The sequence below is a fragment of the Mauremys reevesii genome, linkage group 2 (assembly GCF_016161935.1).
Source record: "Mauremys reevesii isolate NIE-2019 linkage group 2, ASM1616193v1, whole genome shotgun sequence".
Classification (NCBI taxonomy): domain Eukaryota; kingdom Metazoa; phylum Chordata; order Testudines; family Geoemydidae; genus Mauremys; species Mauremys reevesii.
This window is the reverse complement of record NC_052624.1, coordinates 207,950,574-207,967,932: the sequence shown is the minus strand read 5'-3', so window position 1 is coordinate 207,967,932 and position 17,359 is coordinate 207,950,574. Positions and strand designations below refer to the sequence as shown.

General features: G+C 47.0%; 1 protein-coding gene across 1 annotated transcript in view; it reads right to left on the bottom strand.

Moving 5' to 3' along the window:
* LAMA3 (laminin subunit alpha 3) overlaps positions 1-14,108 on the bottom strand; it is a 114,654-nt gene extending 100,546 nt beyond the window's left edge. Inside the window, exons 1-2 of the mRNA XM_039523014.1 lie at positions 13,818-14,108; positions 4,611-4,763 (exon numbers count right to left, since the gene is read on the bottom strand). Of these exons, the coding sequence (XP_039378948.1) occupies positions 4,611-4,763; positions 13,818-14,108 (444 nt within the window). The remainder of the gene's footprint in view (positions 1-4,610; positions 4,764-13,817) is intronic.
* Positions 14,109-17,359: the final 3,251 nt, after the last annotated feature.

The following is a 17,359-nucleotide window of genomic DNA, read 5'->3' as shown; positions in this document are numbered from 1 at the left end:
TGCACAAGTATATTAAACGGCTCCAAAAACACTGTGGAATTAATCCTGAACATTTGTGTGAGGTATGGAAGTATTAACCCCATTTTACAGAAGAGAAAACTAAGGCACAGAGACTGATTTGCCCAAGATCACCCAGTAAGTCAGTGGCAGAGCTGCATACAGAACCCAGCCTTTATCTTTAATTAGTAGACCATGATCCTTCCCATAAAATCAATTCACTTGAAAGCTTATTAAGCAAGAACTGAACAGCCTATATGAACAATGTCAATGAATAGTTACTGTAGTCAAAAAGAGAATCTTCTGTAGCACAATGTACTGTACTTTTATACACAAATTTCCAAAAATGGCCACTGACATGGGGTCCCCAACCTGAGACATGTTGGCCCAGATCCTCAAAAAAATATTTAGATGCCCACTGATTTCAATAGGACTTAGCTGCCTAAATATCCTTTGAGGATGGGAGCTGTTAGTCCTGATTTTCAGAAGTGCTGAGCACCTGCAGCTCCAACTGAAATCAGCAACTTTGAAGAATCAGGGGTCTTCAACCTGGGTTGAAGGTCATTCAACCTGGGTACACAAAAACTCAGGCAACTAAAAGCAGTGACCCCTTTTTAAACTGGAAGCTCGAACTTTCAAGTTATTCTCAGATAGAAACACAGAACATCACTAAAAGATGTGGTATATAGATGTGTTTCCCCCACCCCCTCCACCCCACCCCATCCCAAAAAAAGCCTTCTGTGCTATCGAACTACCTTTAGTTCAATTTTCTATTCCTATTTGTTGTTCTGGTCTATATTATGTTCACCTGTTTTTATACTGAATAGAAGCAAATGAAAATATATTTATAAAGCATATAAAACAGTGGAGATGCAAATTAAGAGGGTTCCCGCTAAAGATTTTATTACAAAATCTCATACACGGAGATATGAATAAAACTGAGGAATGTTTTCCCTACTTCTGAGTTGGAAAGCTTAGAGAAAAGAATCGTGCGTATAAAAAGTACAGGCCAGAGCTATCAGCCTGTTTCCAGAACTCAGACAATGGCAATATTATGAAATAACTGAGAACGAGAAGAGCATAATAGGCCTATTTCCAATTCTACACCAAGTGAACAGTTCCCACCTGGTTTTTCATCCCATTCAACTTTCTATAAACTGAGGGCCAAATCTTCAAATCTTACATTTCTAACTTTAAGCATGAGAATAATATCATTGACTTCAAGGGAACTACTCACATGTGTGTTTGCAGGATCTTGGCAGAAGCTTGCCTAAGATCAACAATGGCTATTTTACTTTTAATATACACTGTATAATGTAGTAGTAATTTGTGCCTGTTCCAATTTTTTTTTTGTGCTTTAGAGATTTTATCATCAGTAAGGCTACATTTTAGTCACGGGTATTTTTTGTAAAAGTCATGGACAGGTTATGGGTAGTAAACAAAAATTCACAGCTCGTGACTGTCCATGACTTGTACTATATACCCCTGACTAAATCTTGGGTGCCCTGGGGTAAGGGGCAGCCTGGGGGCATTGTGGGTGCTTGGGCGGGGGGCAGCCCAGAGGCATTGCAGGTGGTTGGGGGTGCACGTCCCGGGCCCCCTACTGCTGCTGGGGGGATGGGGCAGCGTGGTGGCCCAAGACCCCCACTGCTGCTGGGGGAGTGTGGCAGCCAAAGACCCCCTCTGGTGCTGGAGTGGGGGAGGAGAATGTGGCCCGAGACACCCGCTGGTGCCTGGATTTACTTCAAGTCACAGTTGCAGAAACTATCAGAAGCCTGCATCCCAAGAAAGGGGAAAAAATCATAGGCAGGAGTTGTAGACCAAGCTGGATGAGCAAGCATCTCAGAGAGGTGATTAAGAAAAAGCAGAAAGCCTACAAGGGAAACACAGTGGATCTAATTTACCTCTATTTCAGTAAGGCATTTGATACAATTCCACATGGGGAATTATTAGCTAAATTGGAAAAGATGGGGATCAATATGAAAATTGAAAGGTGGATAAGGAACTGGTTAAAGGGGAGACTACAACAGGTCGTACTGAAAGGTGAACTGTCAGGCTGGAAGGAGGTTACTAGTGTAGTTCCTCAGGGATCGGTTTTGGGACCAATCTTATTTAATCGTTTTATTACTAACCTTGGCACAAAAAGTAGGAATGTGCTAATAAATTTTGCGGATGACATGAAGCTAGGAATCAAGTATCAGAGAGGGCAGCATGAGCTTTGGTGGGTGAATGAAGACTCTTATAAGGTGCCACAGGATTCTTTGCTGCTTTTACATGAAGCTAGGAGGTATTGCCAATACAGAGAGGGACTGGGATATCCTACAGGAAGATCTGGATGACCTTGTAAACTGGAGTAATAGTAATAGGATGAAATGTAATAGTGAAAAGTACAAGGTCATGAATTTAGGGATTAATAACAAGAATTTTTGTTATAAACTGGGGATGCATCACTTGGAAGTAACAGAGGAGGAGAAGGACCTCGGAGTATTGGTTGATCACAGGATGACTATGAGCCGCCAATGTGATATGGCCGTGAAAAAAGCTAATGCGGTCTTGGGATGCATCAGGTGAGGTATTTCCAGTAGAGATAAGGAGGTGTTAGCACCGTTATACAAGGCACTGGTGAAACCTCATCTGAAATATTGTGTGTAGATCTGGTCTCCCATGTTTAAGAAGGATGAATTCAAACTGGAACAGGTTCAGAGAAGGGCTATTAGGATGATCTGAGGAATGGAAAACCTGTCTTATGAAATGAGACTCAAAGAGCTTGGCTTGTTCAGCCTAACCAAAAGAAGGCTGAGGGGGGATATGATTGCTCTCTATAAATATATCAGAGGGATAAATACCAGGAAGGGTGAGGAATTATTTAAGCTCAGTACCAATGTGGACACAAGAACAAATGGATATAAACTGGCCATCAGGAAGTTTAGACTTGAAATTAGAAGAAGGTTTCTAACCATCAGAGGAGTGAAGTTCTGGAACCGCCTTCCAAGGGGAGCAGTGGAGGCAAAAGACATATCTGGCTTCAAGACTAAGCTTGATAAGTTTATGGAAGGGATAATATGATGGGATACCCTAATTTTGGCAATTAATTGATCTTTGACCATTAGTGGTAAATATGCCCAATGGCCTGTGATGAGACACTAGATAGGGTGGGATCTGAGTTACTACAGAGAATTCTTTCCTGGGTGTCTGGCTGGTGAGTCTTGCCCACATGCTCAGGGTTTATCTGATCACCATATTTGGGGTCCGGACGGAATTTTCCTCCAGGGCAGATTGGCAGAGGCCCTGGGGGTTTTTCGCCTTCCTCTGCAGTGTGGGGCACGGGTCATTTGCTGGAGGATTCTCTGCACCTTGAAGTCTTTAAACCACAAGTTGAGAACTTAAATAGCTCAGACATAGGTCAGGGGTTTGTTACAGGAGTGGGTGGGTGAGATTCCGTGGCCTGCGTTGTGCAGGAGGTCAGACTAGAAGATCATAATGGTCCCTTCTGACCTTAAAGTCTATGAGTCTGTGGTGCTGGGGGTGGGGGGCATGGCAGCCCGAGACCCCTGCTACTGCTGGGGAAAGGGGGTGTGGTGGCCTGAGAATGCCCCAGCAGCGGCCAGTGCGGCGGGCCCAGGGGCTGCATGAGCTGCTCAGGCGACCCCCGGGCCAGGCACACTGGCTGTCGCAGAAGTCCCGGAAAATCACAGAATCCGTGATTTCCATGACCTCTGTGACAGACTTTCAGCCTTAATCATCAGTAAAGATTCACAGGCTTCTACACCAAAACACTTATTGCCTAAATGATAGAACCCTACAACTAAACTGGTTCAAAGAAACATTTCTAAGAAACCCCTCATTGAACAGATCTGGACTGAGACTGAGCAAGAACATAATGGGAATGAAGACTATGGGCCATATTCTCAGCTGGTGTAAACTGGCAGAGCACAGCTGACTTTAATGAAGCTGTGCCTATTTATGGCAGCTGAGAATCTGTCCCTATAGCTAAAAAGCTGAATTTACATATGCAGAGTCTTTAGTGTTAGCTACTTGCTTCTCCCCTGCAGGGGAAGCCTGAATATTTGTATTAACACCCATCTACCTGCCTCTGTTGTGTCTTTCTTTCTGGGCTGCTCTAAATCAATAATTTTCTTCTTTTAAGATAGTGTCCACCAGAGAGCAGAAGGCTTGCTGTGGATGGCTAATGGAATCCACCTATTGTTAAAGTAATCCTCTTCCAGCTACTGTCATCAAGAGAGTGTGCAGCATGAATTTCCCCTTGAGCCATGGGGGAAGAGCTTATGGAATAAAAGGCAAAGCCTGAGTTCCACGGGGGTGATCCTATGCAGCTTTAGATTAATGAATTGTGTTTAGATTCCAGTGGCGCCAATTCATAGCAACCAATATATTGTCTGTGGCAAGAACCCACAATCAACATTCCTGAAAAAGATAATCACTTAAGTAAAGTTAAATCTGTAACAATCGCAGAACATAAACCACAAAAGACTCACATGGCAGACCAAGATTCTTAATTCAAGCATTTTCATCTTGCTACTGTAAGACTTTTGTATTGATACAGTATATGGCCAAACCCATTAACACTCCACATAAAATGATCACGTACTCACCTGTCCAAGATCTAAAGTGACATTCACTTCATTATACTGTAAGCCTAAAGAGAGAGGAGGACTTTGCCACCAGCGTTCAGTTCCATCAATAGCACTGGTTATTGGGTGAGCTTTATTGGGATCAGCTGCATTGCAATAGTCACAAAACTGTCCCTGAAAGACAACAGAACAAAAGATTTATGCTCAGTTTGCTCTGACTGAGAATTAGACACATCTTTCCATTAAATTATGAGTGATGGATCCTACTGCTAACTATGATACTTAGGTAGGGCTTTGATTGGGTGTGTGGTAAGATTTTGTTTTGCTTTTGATGGTGTATTTCTGGTTTTATGTAAAAATATTTTCCTAATAACTAAAATGGAATGCATAATTAAAATATCATAAGCATTCATTTTCTTATATATTAAACTATCATTAAAACAAACCTTTTCCAAAGAAACTACAGTAGACCATGATGATATTAATAATTTTACTGACATTTTAGTGAAACTATCAAGGCCCACTTTTGCGATGACATCAAGATATGCACACAAATTCAGTAATGCACTTAAGCATGTGCAAAGCCCGTTTTTATTCAAGAAAGCACATAGGCCCAGATCTCAAGGGTATTTATGTGCCTAACTCCTATTGAAATCAATGGGAGTTAGGCACTAATGACCTTGGAGGATCTGAGCCTTACCCCTCATTTAATTTTAAGCACATACTCAAATCCTACACTTTTGCTGACGTTGCCATCGGGTCTGTCATTATGTTTGTAATATTGTAATCCATTCACTGGAGTCAAAACTTTTCAGGGGTTTCCAAATTATTTGCATACTGGATTCTGCATGTGGACTTCTGAGATAGCGGATAACAGGATAATGCTACAGACATCCCCCGAATGACTAAATAGCAGCAGATTCTGAAGTGTACAAGTTATGCCAGTGATACCACAGTCTACAGTATTTTGGGGTTCTCCATTTTCATTTTAGTAGTAGATGACAAGAGTAGACCAGAGATTTAGGTTTGGTTTCTTTCACTTAAAACAGTCTTTATTAAAAACCGATAAACAACATGCCTAAACTGCTAAAAGTTGAAACAAAACATCGGAAGCAAAATATAACACTAACATACAAATCACACCAAGGAATAGCTTCTCAATTCTTCTAAGACTTGAGAAAGAGGCCCTGTTTATAAAAAACCCAAGACTCCTCCCCATTTCCCAGCATGCTCCAGGAGCAGAGTAATCTGCATTTCAAAATAGTCAGTTCTCTACTGGGATTCAGTTTCACAGCCTGCATTATTACAAGGCTACTGGCCCTTCCATTCCTCTCAAAATGAACACCTCCAACAATGTGTAAGTAAGTAGTCCTCTATATACGTTAGTTCTCTTTATCTATGTTCTACGGTACTTATATGGCCCTCAGTGACATAGTATCTAAGCACCTCATCATTTTTTAAATGTATTTAATCCTCACAACACCCTTTTGAGCAAGAGAAGTACAGTAAAAGCTGTTTTATCCAGTATGTTGGGAGAATGGGGGTACCGGTAAATTTAAAATGCCAGTTAACTAGGAGAGAGGGAGTTTGGGTGCAGGAGGGGGCTCAAGGGCATGAGGAGTGGGGAGTGGGAGGGGGCTTGGGGTGTCAGATCCAGGGGACACTCACCTCAGGCAGCTCCCTGCAAGTGGTGACCTGTCCTGGCTGCTCCTAGGCAGAGGAACAACAGGCAGCTCTGTGCGCTGTCCCCAGGGGCGGCTCTGTGTTTTTTGCTGCCCCAAGCATGGCAGTCAGGCAGCCTTCGGCGGCATTTCTGCGGGTGATCTGCCAGTCCCGCGCATTCGTTGTACCCGCCGCCAAATTGCTGCCGAAACCACGGGACCGGCAGACCTCCCACAGAAACACTGCCGAAGGCTGCCTGACTTCCGCCCTCACAGCAACCAGCAGGCCATCCCCCGCGGCTTGCTGCCCCAGGCACGCACTTGCTGTGCTGGTGCCTGGAGCCACCCCTGGCTGTCCCCACTGCAAGTTTTGGCTCTGCAGCTCCCACTGGCTGCAAACCATGGTCAATGGGAGCTGCAGGGGCGGCTCCTTCGGGCGGAGACAGCATGCAGAGCCGCCTGTTGTGCCTCTGCCTAGGAGCAGCCGGGACAGGTCACCACTTGCGGGGAGCCGCCTGAGGTGAGCGCCCCCCGGATCCAGCACCCCAAGCCTCCTCCTGCACCCAAACACTCTCTCAGAGCCCGTGCTCCGCATCCCCTCCCACACCCCAATGACCTGTCAGCCCCGTGCCAACCGGACTATAGACCGGACTTTCAATGAAGATCAGAAATGCCCGTTTATAGAGCTTACCAGTTGGTGAAGTGCCGGATAAAACAGCTTTTACTGTACTAACATACCCATTTTACAGACAGGGAGTGGAGGCACAGAGAATCATAGAATTTAAGGCCACTAGAGACCATCAGATCATCTAGTCTAAACTCCTGTGTATCATAGGTCACCATCACCCACATACTAAATCCAGAGAAAGAGCAGGGCAGATAAAAAAAATCTATGTTTTTTTTAATTAAAAAAAATCAGATATTTAAATTTAAATCAGATTTTTTTTAAATGTAAATATGGGTTTATTTTTAAAAATGAATCTATTTAGAATTAAATTTGAAATTATGACAACCTGTGTTAAGGCTTAAACTCATTATAATCTATTAAAGTCATTTAAATTAAATAAAAAAGTAATATTAAGCAGTACATTTTTGCTGCCAAGTTTTCAAGAAAGTCAGCCCACTGAACTGGCGTGGAAATCACTGCCTAAGCATCTGGAACCAGAGTCTGTTGAAGTACTAACCCTTCCTAAGATCAGTGAATCTCAGAGACAGATTCCTCTGCCATACTTTGGCCTAGAGTACACTGTTACTAACACAGGTTCAGTTCCACCACTGTTAACATTTGGCAGCCCTAGTCTAGACTGGTCAGCAGCTAGTACCAGCATTTTAAGAACTGTTTTAATTAGTTTTCCTTTGCACAAGATTAGATAGCATAGTATGCAAAACACTGGCAGCAGCTGGCCTACAGCAGAGTTCTTAATGTTGCTAACAATGAGGCTTGGTCTGCACTAGCAACTTATGTTGGTTTAACTACGTCGCTCAGGGGTGTGGGAAATCCACAAGTGCCATTCTACCAACTTAACTCCCAGTATAGACAGTGCTATGGCAACAGGACAGCTTCTCCCATCAATACAGCTACTGCCTCTCGGGGAGGCGGAATACCTATGCTGAAGCTCTCCTGTCAGCATAGATAGCATCTTCACTGAAGTGCTATAGCATTGCTATAGACAAGTGTAGACAAGCCCTGAAAAAGGTGAACTGGCATTAACAAAAGTGGGAAAAGTTGCAAAAACTGGCATAAACAAGGCCTAAAGTGGACATTAGCTTATACTCAAAATTTCCTTCAAGTTCTGTCCATGTCAGGCTGTGTAATATGTTTTGGTGCTGAATCATGGACTTTTGACAAAATGCACCCCAAGAAAAACCAAAGAACATGCAAATTTGGAGAAATGCCTTTTAAGACAATTAAAGCATTTATTTATGGAGGCTGCCAGCCCTTTAAATACATAATTAAAACCAATTTCTGGAAATCCTCTGTCTCTCTCTGATAATATATAAAGCCTATTGTACTATAAAGGAATAATAATGAATACTCTTTAGAAAATCTAATTGGCTTCTAATTTAACTGCTAGTGGAGTTAACAAAGCTATATTTTTCCTTAATAAAACTATATTCTACTATCCAAATACTCTTAAATAGTTAAAATTAGTAAAGTCAGTTTCCAAGGGTCTCTCTCTCCCCATCACATTCTATTCCAGTAATGTTATTTTTTATCTACCCTATCCACTGATGATAGCAAAGTGAGAGCAAGAGTGGAGACAGGACACTAGTGCATGTTCACCAGTGTTTTTACCACCATATCATCTAGACCTACTCTATTCAGGTATAATTGACACAGTGGTAAAAACACCAGTGTCATCATGTCTACTCTTTTGCCTTCACCTTTGCTACCACAGGTGAAGCTGCCCTGGTGCTGGTGCAATGGCTGGAGATTTCCTGAAGAAGTCTACTGTAGACACAACCTAAGGCACCTGTTGTGATATCGAAGGGTTGTGAACATGTATAGGGTCACGGTATAGGTAGAGATTATAATAAAGGCAGCCCTTTAGCCTTGTTTATACCAGAACATTCTGTTTCTGCTATCAGCAAAGGGTGCAGCAACACAGTGCAACAACTGGTTAGCACTTGTGATACAAGGCTAAGTTTGTCACTATTTCAAGAAGACTTCATCCAAGATTTAATGTAGTGTTGAAAATGATTTGGTCCTGTCTACACTAGCATTTAAACCATTGTCAACATCAGTGCAGCTGCAGCTGCCCCACTTTCTGACAAGTATTGAACAAGTATAGCATACAATATAGACTTCACAAGAAATGGAGTCTGAGTTTGTGTCAGTCAATACTGTATTTGTCAGCCTGGGTCAGGGATTAACTCTTAAGAATGTCAAGGATCATTTAGAAAAAAGGCTTGGGCAAATCATACACAGGCTGATGAACTATCCAGGGATTATGTGATAACATGATGCTCCTCCAATCATGCTAAAACCGGGTTTGGTTTTACTTATGTACAAAGGACCAAGTTAAACCAGGGTGCTACTGTAAACTCAGGCTGTGCATTAGTGAGGTTTGCCAGCATAGACACAACTTGTCATATACTGCACTACGGGTCAGTGATACCATTTTCTATCACAGCCAGAAAGAAGCATGTGTAATAGTGACCAGAGCATGGTTTTATAACAATATTGAAGCATGAGTCTTTAAAAGAAATCCATGTCCACACTGGTCATGCTAGAATTATGCAGCAACAGCCTTGTTTTAACACAGTTCTTGCTAGTGTAGTTTCAGCATTTTAAACTACACTCCCATGATAGCCTTAAAGTAAAGATGAGAGTGAACATATAACTGAATTAGGAATATAAAATGCACGTGTTGGGAGATGGGTTATTGTAAAGAAACTGCAGTACTTGAAGATCTGAACTCAAGATTTAATAATTTTCCCAATACATAATTCAAAGAATGATCCTGCAACAGCTGGAGTTTCAGTTATGTAAAGTACATTCCACATACCTGCCAACAAAACAGAGAGCGAGAAATGAAAGAAAATAAATTGTTAGACAAACCATTCTCCCTTGCTTCCCACTGGCAATATCTACAGGCATTCCACACTGAAGCCTGTCTGGTAGACTGCACATGTCTAAATTTCAAGGTACTGAGCCTCAAGACATTGTTTGATTTTGGCTTGAATTCATCACCAGGGCAGGTGTGCATTTGCTAGTGATTTAATTATCCTTGTCTCCTGCAGTTCTCCCAAGTGTGCAGAATGCAGTTTCAGTTTTCAAACTGAGATCACCAACAAGCAATCTATGGAAGTATGCCAATGTACACAATTTACACCCAGTGAAGATAAAGGTCCTATCTACACAACAGAAAAGAACCTCATTGCAGGTCTTGGTTACATCATAATAATATCTGACAGTTATGTGCCCCACAGCAGACCAGGTATGCTACCAAATGCTAATTCACATCTGCGCACTACTACTATCAGCCAGTCCCAGACACGCCATTTATCCATCATTGTGAATCACTGGAATGCACAGCATTGCACTGAATCTGTTCACTGAAAATCATCCTAATTTAGTGAATGGCCAATTTACCAATATGCTGATTAAGGGAAACAGACTGTATGCTATACTGTGGGTTGGACAGTGCCTTACAGGCTCAGCCCATATCAGGTAGCTGAGTTGTGTGGAGGGGCCTCACTGCAGTGGAAACCCTAGGAGGAATGGTGGATGACTCACGCTGAATTCTTCCTGTAGCTCCCTGGGAGCGCAAACTCCAGTAAACACTATGCCATGCATTAAAAGTGTACACTAAGGGTGCCAGGTTAGCTCCAGAGAGCAAAGCTGAGGCCATTCTGCTCCTCCTCATCCTCTTTGGGGAGGCTAGTGATGGCACTAGCATAGAGCAGTGACTCCACTCCCCATCCACTTTGTGGTTACCCCATGAACCAGGCATAAGACTAGGAGAAACTGCTTGGACTGTCTCCCCTTGCACTTACAAACTTGTGTAGGGCCAGCCACAATCCAGACCTGGACATACCTCAATAGTAAGGTACAATGGAGGGAGTTAAGTGTACAGTATCACCTTAACTTGGAATTTCTTTTGTTATTGTGGCTATGGTCAATATCAGCCTTAACCTTACATAAACCTTACATTCTCTCCCTGTGAGTTTTTTTAATACAGAGTACTATATATAAGTGTGTGTGTTTGTTAAAATCTTATGAGATAAGATTTCATAGGAATTTAATGCACTTTTGTCCATTTTTGCAAGTCTTACCACAAAGATAGATTCTCTTCTCTTATTTAAAGTGTATTTGAACTTTAGAGGTGGAGCAGTTTGATAATATGTACACTGTGCTCTTATCACATTTTCTGTGGCTGGATTTCCCTGGCCTTTTGAAAGAATTTCCAACCCCTCTTGAATCACAACAACTGCTGGTAAACTACAGAAGTATTTATGTTATGTATCTCAATGGAGCTTTGTTGAAACTGGAGAGAGACTCTGCTGTATCCACGTTTATACAAATACTGTAAGAAGCAAAACATGTTTCCTTGAGCCAGGTCTGAGAGATCAGTAATTCTTCCAGGAATTTGGATCAGGCACAAACCACAACTGGCTTCTAACCCAGGACCTGTAAGGTAAATATTTAACAAAGGGAATTCTCCTTCTTTCTATCCTCTCCCTACATACAGTAAAACCTCATTAGTTCACACTTACAAGTGGTATAGTATATAAAAAGACAAAAGACAAGAAAGCAAGGATATTGCATCATGGAATTAACTTTGTTTACTTATTTGATTTTGTTTATTTGTAGTTTATATTTAATGACTTCTAATACTTTATAGAATGTTAGTAGTATGAGATCACACTACACTATTCTGCTATTAAAGCACTGCTGAGAAATAGGGAGAGATTGCTGCATTTTCTGTTCAAATTATGTGGTGTCTGTGTTAACCAAGTATCAAACAGCAAGGTTCAGCTGAATATGTAAGGGAGAAGGGATAGCCTTATGCTTAAAGCACAGAACTAAGAGCAAAGGTATTCCTGCCTGTCACAAACTTCCTCTGTGACCTTGGTCTGGTCACTTAATCTGCATCCCAGTTTTCCCATCTGTAAAACAGAATGTTGTGCAGTTTGTTAGTATTGGTAAAGCACTTTGATATTTTCTGATGAAAGGCATTATAGAAATACAAAGTCAATTGAGAACAGATTATAGTGTGATATGGAAGAAAGGCACTATCAGCATTTGTTGAGGATAGCACATTCCTCTTGATCTTTCCCCTGAAAAAACTATGGAGAGAAACTCCCCCCCCCCCCCCCAAACAGGAATGATTCTTGAAATAAAACTGACACAACACAACCCCTTTTTCAAGTTCCTGTAAAAATGACTTGCCTAGTCCTTCTATCAATTGTAGTCACAAATTTGACCCCATAATTCTGTAACAACCTATTTTAAATCCTATTTTGACCCTCTTCTAACTCTCTCCCTCACTCCTACCCCAAAACAAATTCCTTTGAAAGTCCTAAAGAATGTTTGTCAAACTATCCCCAACATCTCCCCTGTAGTAATGTACTGCCAGAGCTGATACTGCATGTCCATTGCATTGGATCAGTGGTTAATGTTACTTTTTACTCACCTTCCTGACAGACAAGTTCACACAAGTTTCTGCCAAACCACCTGGAGAAAGTGTATTTCTATCAACCCATCCCTGGGAATTTTGCTTTCTTTTTTTCTCTTTGTGGCAGTCATAAGGTGCACCTAGGTCTCATGACCAGATAGGTCAGATCAGCATCTGCAGCTTTCTCATTATCCTTTCCTACCACCCCTCCCCTCACACTCTCTTCTCAGAGAGAACAACACCCTCCCCCAACTCCCACAGGAATCTCTGGCATCATCCCACAAGTAGCTTAAGGGGTACATTATGAGGCTCAGGATTCAGTACTTGTAAAAACCAGGACACGTGTTGGGTCTTCTTAATACAACTTTAAAAGGCATTTCCCCCTCCAAAGCCTAGAGGGCCCTTTCCTGATGCAGCAGTTATTAGTATACACCTCTGCCAACACTGAAGAATTGGGGATGGGAACAAGCATAAAAGCCGTACGGCATCTGATCTACTCTGCCCAACCCTTCAGTGCTTGGGAGAGATTGGGAGAGCAAGGCGATCCTGCACCACACAGCTTTCCAGGCAGGTGGAGTGGAGGGAGATTGCTTTCCAAACTGTATTAAGAAAAACTGAGTAAGTGGGATTGGGCAGCTGGGCTCCTTCCCTGAGCACAGAGGAAATCAGGATCCAGAGGTTATAGCTTCACATCTGTCAGCTCTTCAAACACCAATGCAAGGGTGTAGGGAGGGCTGAGGGAAAACAGGCACAGATACAGGAACATACTTGTGCCCCTCTTCTTCTGCTCCCTATATTTTTTCCTACAAACAGTAATGAGATCACTGGATCCTGGCTTGTCTTCCTGCCCCACAATATAACCCGAGCCACTTAAAAATATTCAGGGAAACATGGCTTAAAGTAACCGCCACCATCAGTTGCTTACTGGGGACTAGTCTTTAACTAGAGGTCAAACAAAATTATACTGCAAGCTTTGGGGAGACTACAAAGTGCTCCCTGAGGGCAGAGGCTGTGCAGGCAAGGTGCGGTCCTGAGTTCAAGTTGCACCTCTTGTCTATTACCTAAAGAAGGGCCCGCACACCACCGCACCCAAACACGCCCAGACTTTGGGGGAGCTGAGATTCCGATGGGCACTTTGCCAGGCGGGCCCATCCAGGCTTTTAAGCCTAAACTAACCTGGCCCTTCTGGAGCTCAACCCCCAACCGCTCCCCCTCCCCACGCAAAATCTCTCCGGAGTGGGGTGGGGGAATCGCGCCGCGCGGGCCACCGGCCGGGCAATGAAAGGCGGGGAGGAATGAGACGAAGCCCAGCGCTGCCTCCGGTGCGCACCTGTCCCGCTTCTCCAGGGCGGGCAGCCCGTGCGCCATGCCCCGGAGGCCCCTAGCCCGTGCTAACCCGCGCCCCGGCCGGGGATCCCCGCCGCCGCCGCAGCCAGGGGAGGTACCTGGATGGTGTGCCCCGCGGGGGCGGCGGCCGGGCCTCCCACCAGCTTGCAGTACAGCTCCAGCCGGGGCCTCCCGCCGCCGCTCTCCTCCCCGCAGGTGGCCGTCGCCCGGATTCTGGCTGTCTCGGCCAGGTTGAAATAGGGCGGATGGAGGCTGAGCCCGGGCGGCCCCACCTGGGCGGCCCCGGGGCGCAGGGTGAGGAAGGGGGACAAGACCACGAGGAAGAGCCCGGCGCCCGGCGCCAGCGGTGAGGGAGCGGCGCGGCTCCCCTGCGGCGCCGCCGCTGCCATGCTCCGCGGGGTCCCCTGGCGCTGCCGGGGCGCACGCGGCGGGGGCAGCCGGAGGTGAGAGGCTCCGTGCGCTCTGCCTGTGCCTCTGCTGTGTGCACGGCAGCCCGTCCCGAGGCGCCGGGGAGAGACCACCCCCCCTGGTGCACAGAGCGAGACGCGCAGGGCAGCGCACGCAGGAGGGCTTCTGGCTTGGAGTGAGGAGTGAGACAGGCAGGAAATATTTGGGTCCTGAGGGCTACGAAGTGGGGCAGCCCTCTTCTGCTGGACCGACAAATAGTGGCTGATAACCAGAGCCGGGCCCAGTGGAGGAATCTGGCTCCCAATCCACAGAGCGCTTGGGAGAGGAGGGGAGGGGGCTTCTGGTTGGGTCCATTATAGCAGCGGTTTTCAAAGTTTTTTTCTGGCGACCCAGTTGAAGAAAATTGTTGATGCCTGTGACCCAACTGAGCTGGGGAAGAGGGGTTTGGAGCAGGGGCAGCTCTAGGCATTTTGCCGCCCCAAGCACGTCAGGCAGGCTGCCTTCCACAGCTTGCCTGCGGGAGGTCCCCGGTCCCGCGGATTCGGCGGCAGCCTGCGGGAGGTCCCCCGAAGCGGGGGACCAGCGGACCCTCTGCAGGCATGCCGCCGAAGGCAACCTGCCTGCTGCCCTCGGGGCGACCGGCAGAGAGCCCCCCGTTGCTTGCCGCCCCAGGCACGCGCTTGGCTTGCTGGTGCCTGGAGCTGCCCCTGGTTTGGGGTGTGGGAGGGGCTCAGGGCTGGGACAAGGGGTTGTGGTGCAGGAGGTGGTCAGGGCTCTGGGCTGGGGTGCAGGCTCTGGGGTTGGGCTGGGTATGAGCGGTGTGGGGTGCAGGAGGGGGCTCTGGGTTTGGGGGGGCTCAGGGCTGGGGCAGAGAATTGGCATGAGGGAAGGGGTCAGGGCTCTGGGATGAGGGGTTTGGGATTCAGGAAGAGGCTCTGGGTTTGAGGGGGCTCAGGGCTGGGGCAGGGGATTGAGGCACAGGCTTACCTCAGGCAGGTCACAGTCACTGGCGCAGCGGGGGTACTAAGGCAGGCTTCCTGCCTGTCCTGGCACCGCGGGCCGCGCTGTGCCCCAGAAGCAGCCAGCAGCAGGTCTGGCTCCTAGGCGGAGGCGCATGGCTCTCACCCACAGGCACTGCCCCCCACCCCAGCTCCCACTGGCCAGGAACCAGAGCCTCATCCCCCACACACACCCCTAGGAGGCAGACCTGCTGTAGGCAGGGGCGGTCGAGAAATTAGGGCCTCCCAGGCAGCGCCGTGTGTGCTGCCGCTCCTCGGTCCCCCCCCGGGTCCCCCTCCCCCCGCGCCCGCCACTCTCTCCAGCGAGCGGGACCCGGCCCGGGGACGAAGACCGCAGCACATGACTGCTGGGAGCAGCACCCGAGCCGCGGGGAGCAGGAACGCGAACCGCGGGGGCGGCGGCGGCGGCGGGGTCCCGCGGCGCGCAGCTGCGCCTGGCGCAGCCGCGGCGCCTGCGGAGCGTCGCCCGAGCGCCGCCCGCGGCCCTCATGCCTCCTCGCCCGCGCCCGATCGCCGCCCCGGTGGACCTCCCGGGCGCGCACTGCGGCAGCCCGCTGTAGGCCACTTCTGGGGTGCAACACAGTGTTGGAACAGGTAGGGACTAGCCTGCCTTAGCCAGGCAGCACTGCCAATGGGATTTTTAATGGCCCGCTTGGCAGTGCTGACCAGAGCCACTGCAACTCAGTGCCTTACATTCCGTGACCCAGTATTGGGTCGTGACCCGCAGTTTGAAAACCACTGTATTATAGAGGTAGGCCCAAGTCACAAAACTCACAACCAGATCTGTATCCAAATCTTAATTTCTGCAAAGTTCATGGGTGTTTGGCTTCACCATTCTTGTTCAGCCCAGAGATGGGCCTTGGGTGACCAGATGTCCCAATTTTATATGGACAGTCCCAATATTTGGGGCTTTGTCTTATATAGGTACTTATTACCCTCCACCACCCTCTGTCCCGATTTTTCACACTAGTTGTCTGGTCATCCTGGATGGGCCTGAGTCACAAAGTTCAGATCCAAGTTTCTATTCCTTTTATTCTTTATAAGAAAATAAGAATGGCCATAGTGGGTAGGAACAATGGTCCATCTAGCCAAACATCCTGTCTTCCAACAGTTGCCAATGCCAGATGCTTCAAAGGGAATGAACAGAACAGGGCAATTATCAAGTGATCTGTCCCTGGTCCTCCATCCCAGCTTCTGGCAGTCAATGGTTTAGGGACACCCAAAGCATGGGGTTGCATCCATGACTATCTTGGTTAATAGCCATTGTTGGACCTATCCTCCATGAACTTATCTAATTCTTTTTTAAAACTCAGACTTTTGGCCTTCACAACATCTCATGGCAACGAGTTCCACCAGTTGACCTGTGCATTGTGTGAAGAAGTACTTCCTTCTGTTTGTTTTAAACCTGCTGCCTATTAATTTCATTGGGTAACCCCTGGTTTGTGTGTTCGGTGACAGGATAAATAATATTTCCCCATTCACTTTCTCCATGCCATTCATGATTTTATATACTGCTGTCATCTAGTCCAGTCCCCTGCACTCAAGGCAGGACTAAGTGTTATCAAGACCAGTGGTTTTCAAACTGCAGGTTGTGACCCAGTATTGGGTCGTGGAACGGAAGGCACTAGGTCGCAGTGGCTCTGATCAGCACCGCTGACTGGGCCATTAAAAGTCCTGTTGGCAGTGCTGCCCGGCTAAGGCAGGCTAGTCCCTACCTGTTCTGACACCACGCTGCGCCCCGGAAGTGACCAGCAGCAGGTCTGGCTCCTAGGCAGGGGGGCCACGGGGCTCCATGCACTGTCCCCACCGTGAGCACCGGCTCCGCACTCCTGTTGCCCAGGAAGCAGCCAATTGGAGCTGGAGGAGTCAGTGCCTGAAGGCAAGAGACATGCGGAGCCGCCTGTACACCTCTGCCTAGGAGCCGAACCTGCTGCTGGCTGCTTCCAGGATGCAGCATGGTCCGTGGCACCAGGACAGGCAGGAATCCTGCCTCTGCACCCCTGCTATATCGCTGACCAGGAGCCACCGGAGGTAAGCCCATGTCCCAAGTCCACACCCCAACCCTCTTCCCCAGCCCAAAGCCCCCCCCAACCTGGAGCCCCCTCCTGCACCCCAAACTCCTCATCTCTGGCCCCACCCAGGAGCCCTGACCCCCTCCTGCACCCCAACCCCCGCCCCAGCCCAGAGCCCCCACCCACACCCTGAACCCCTCA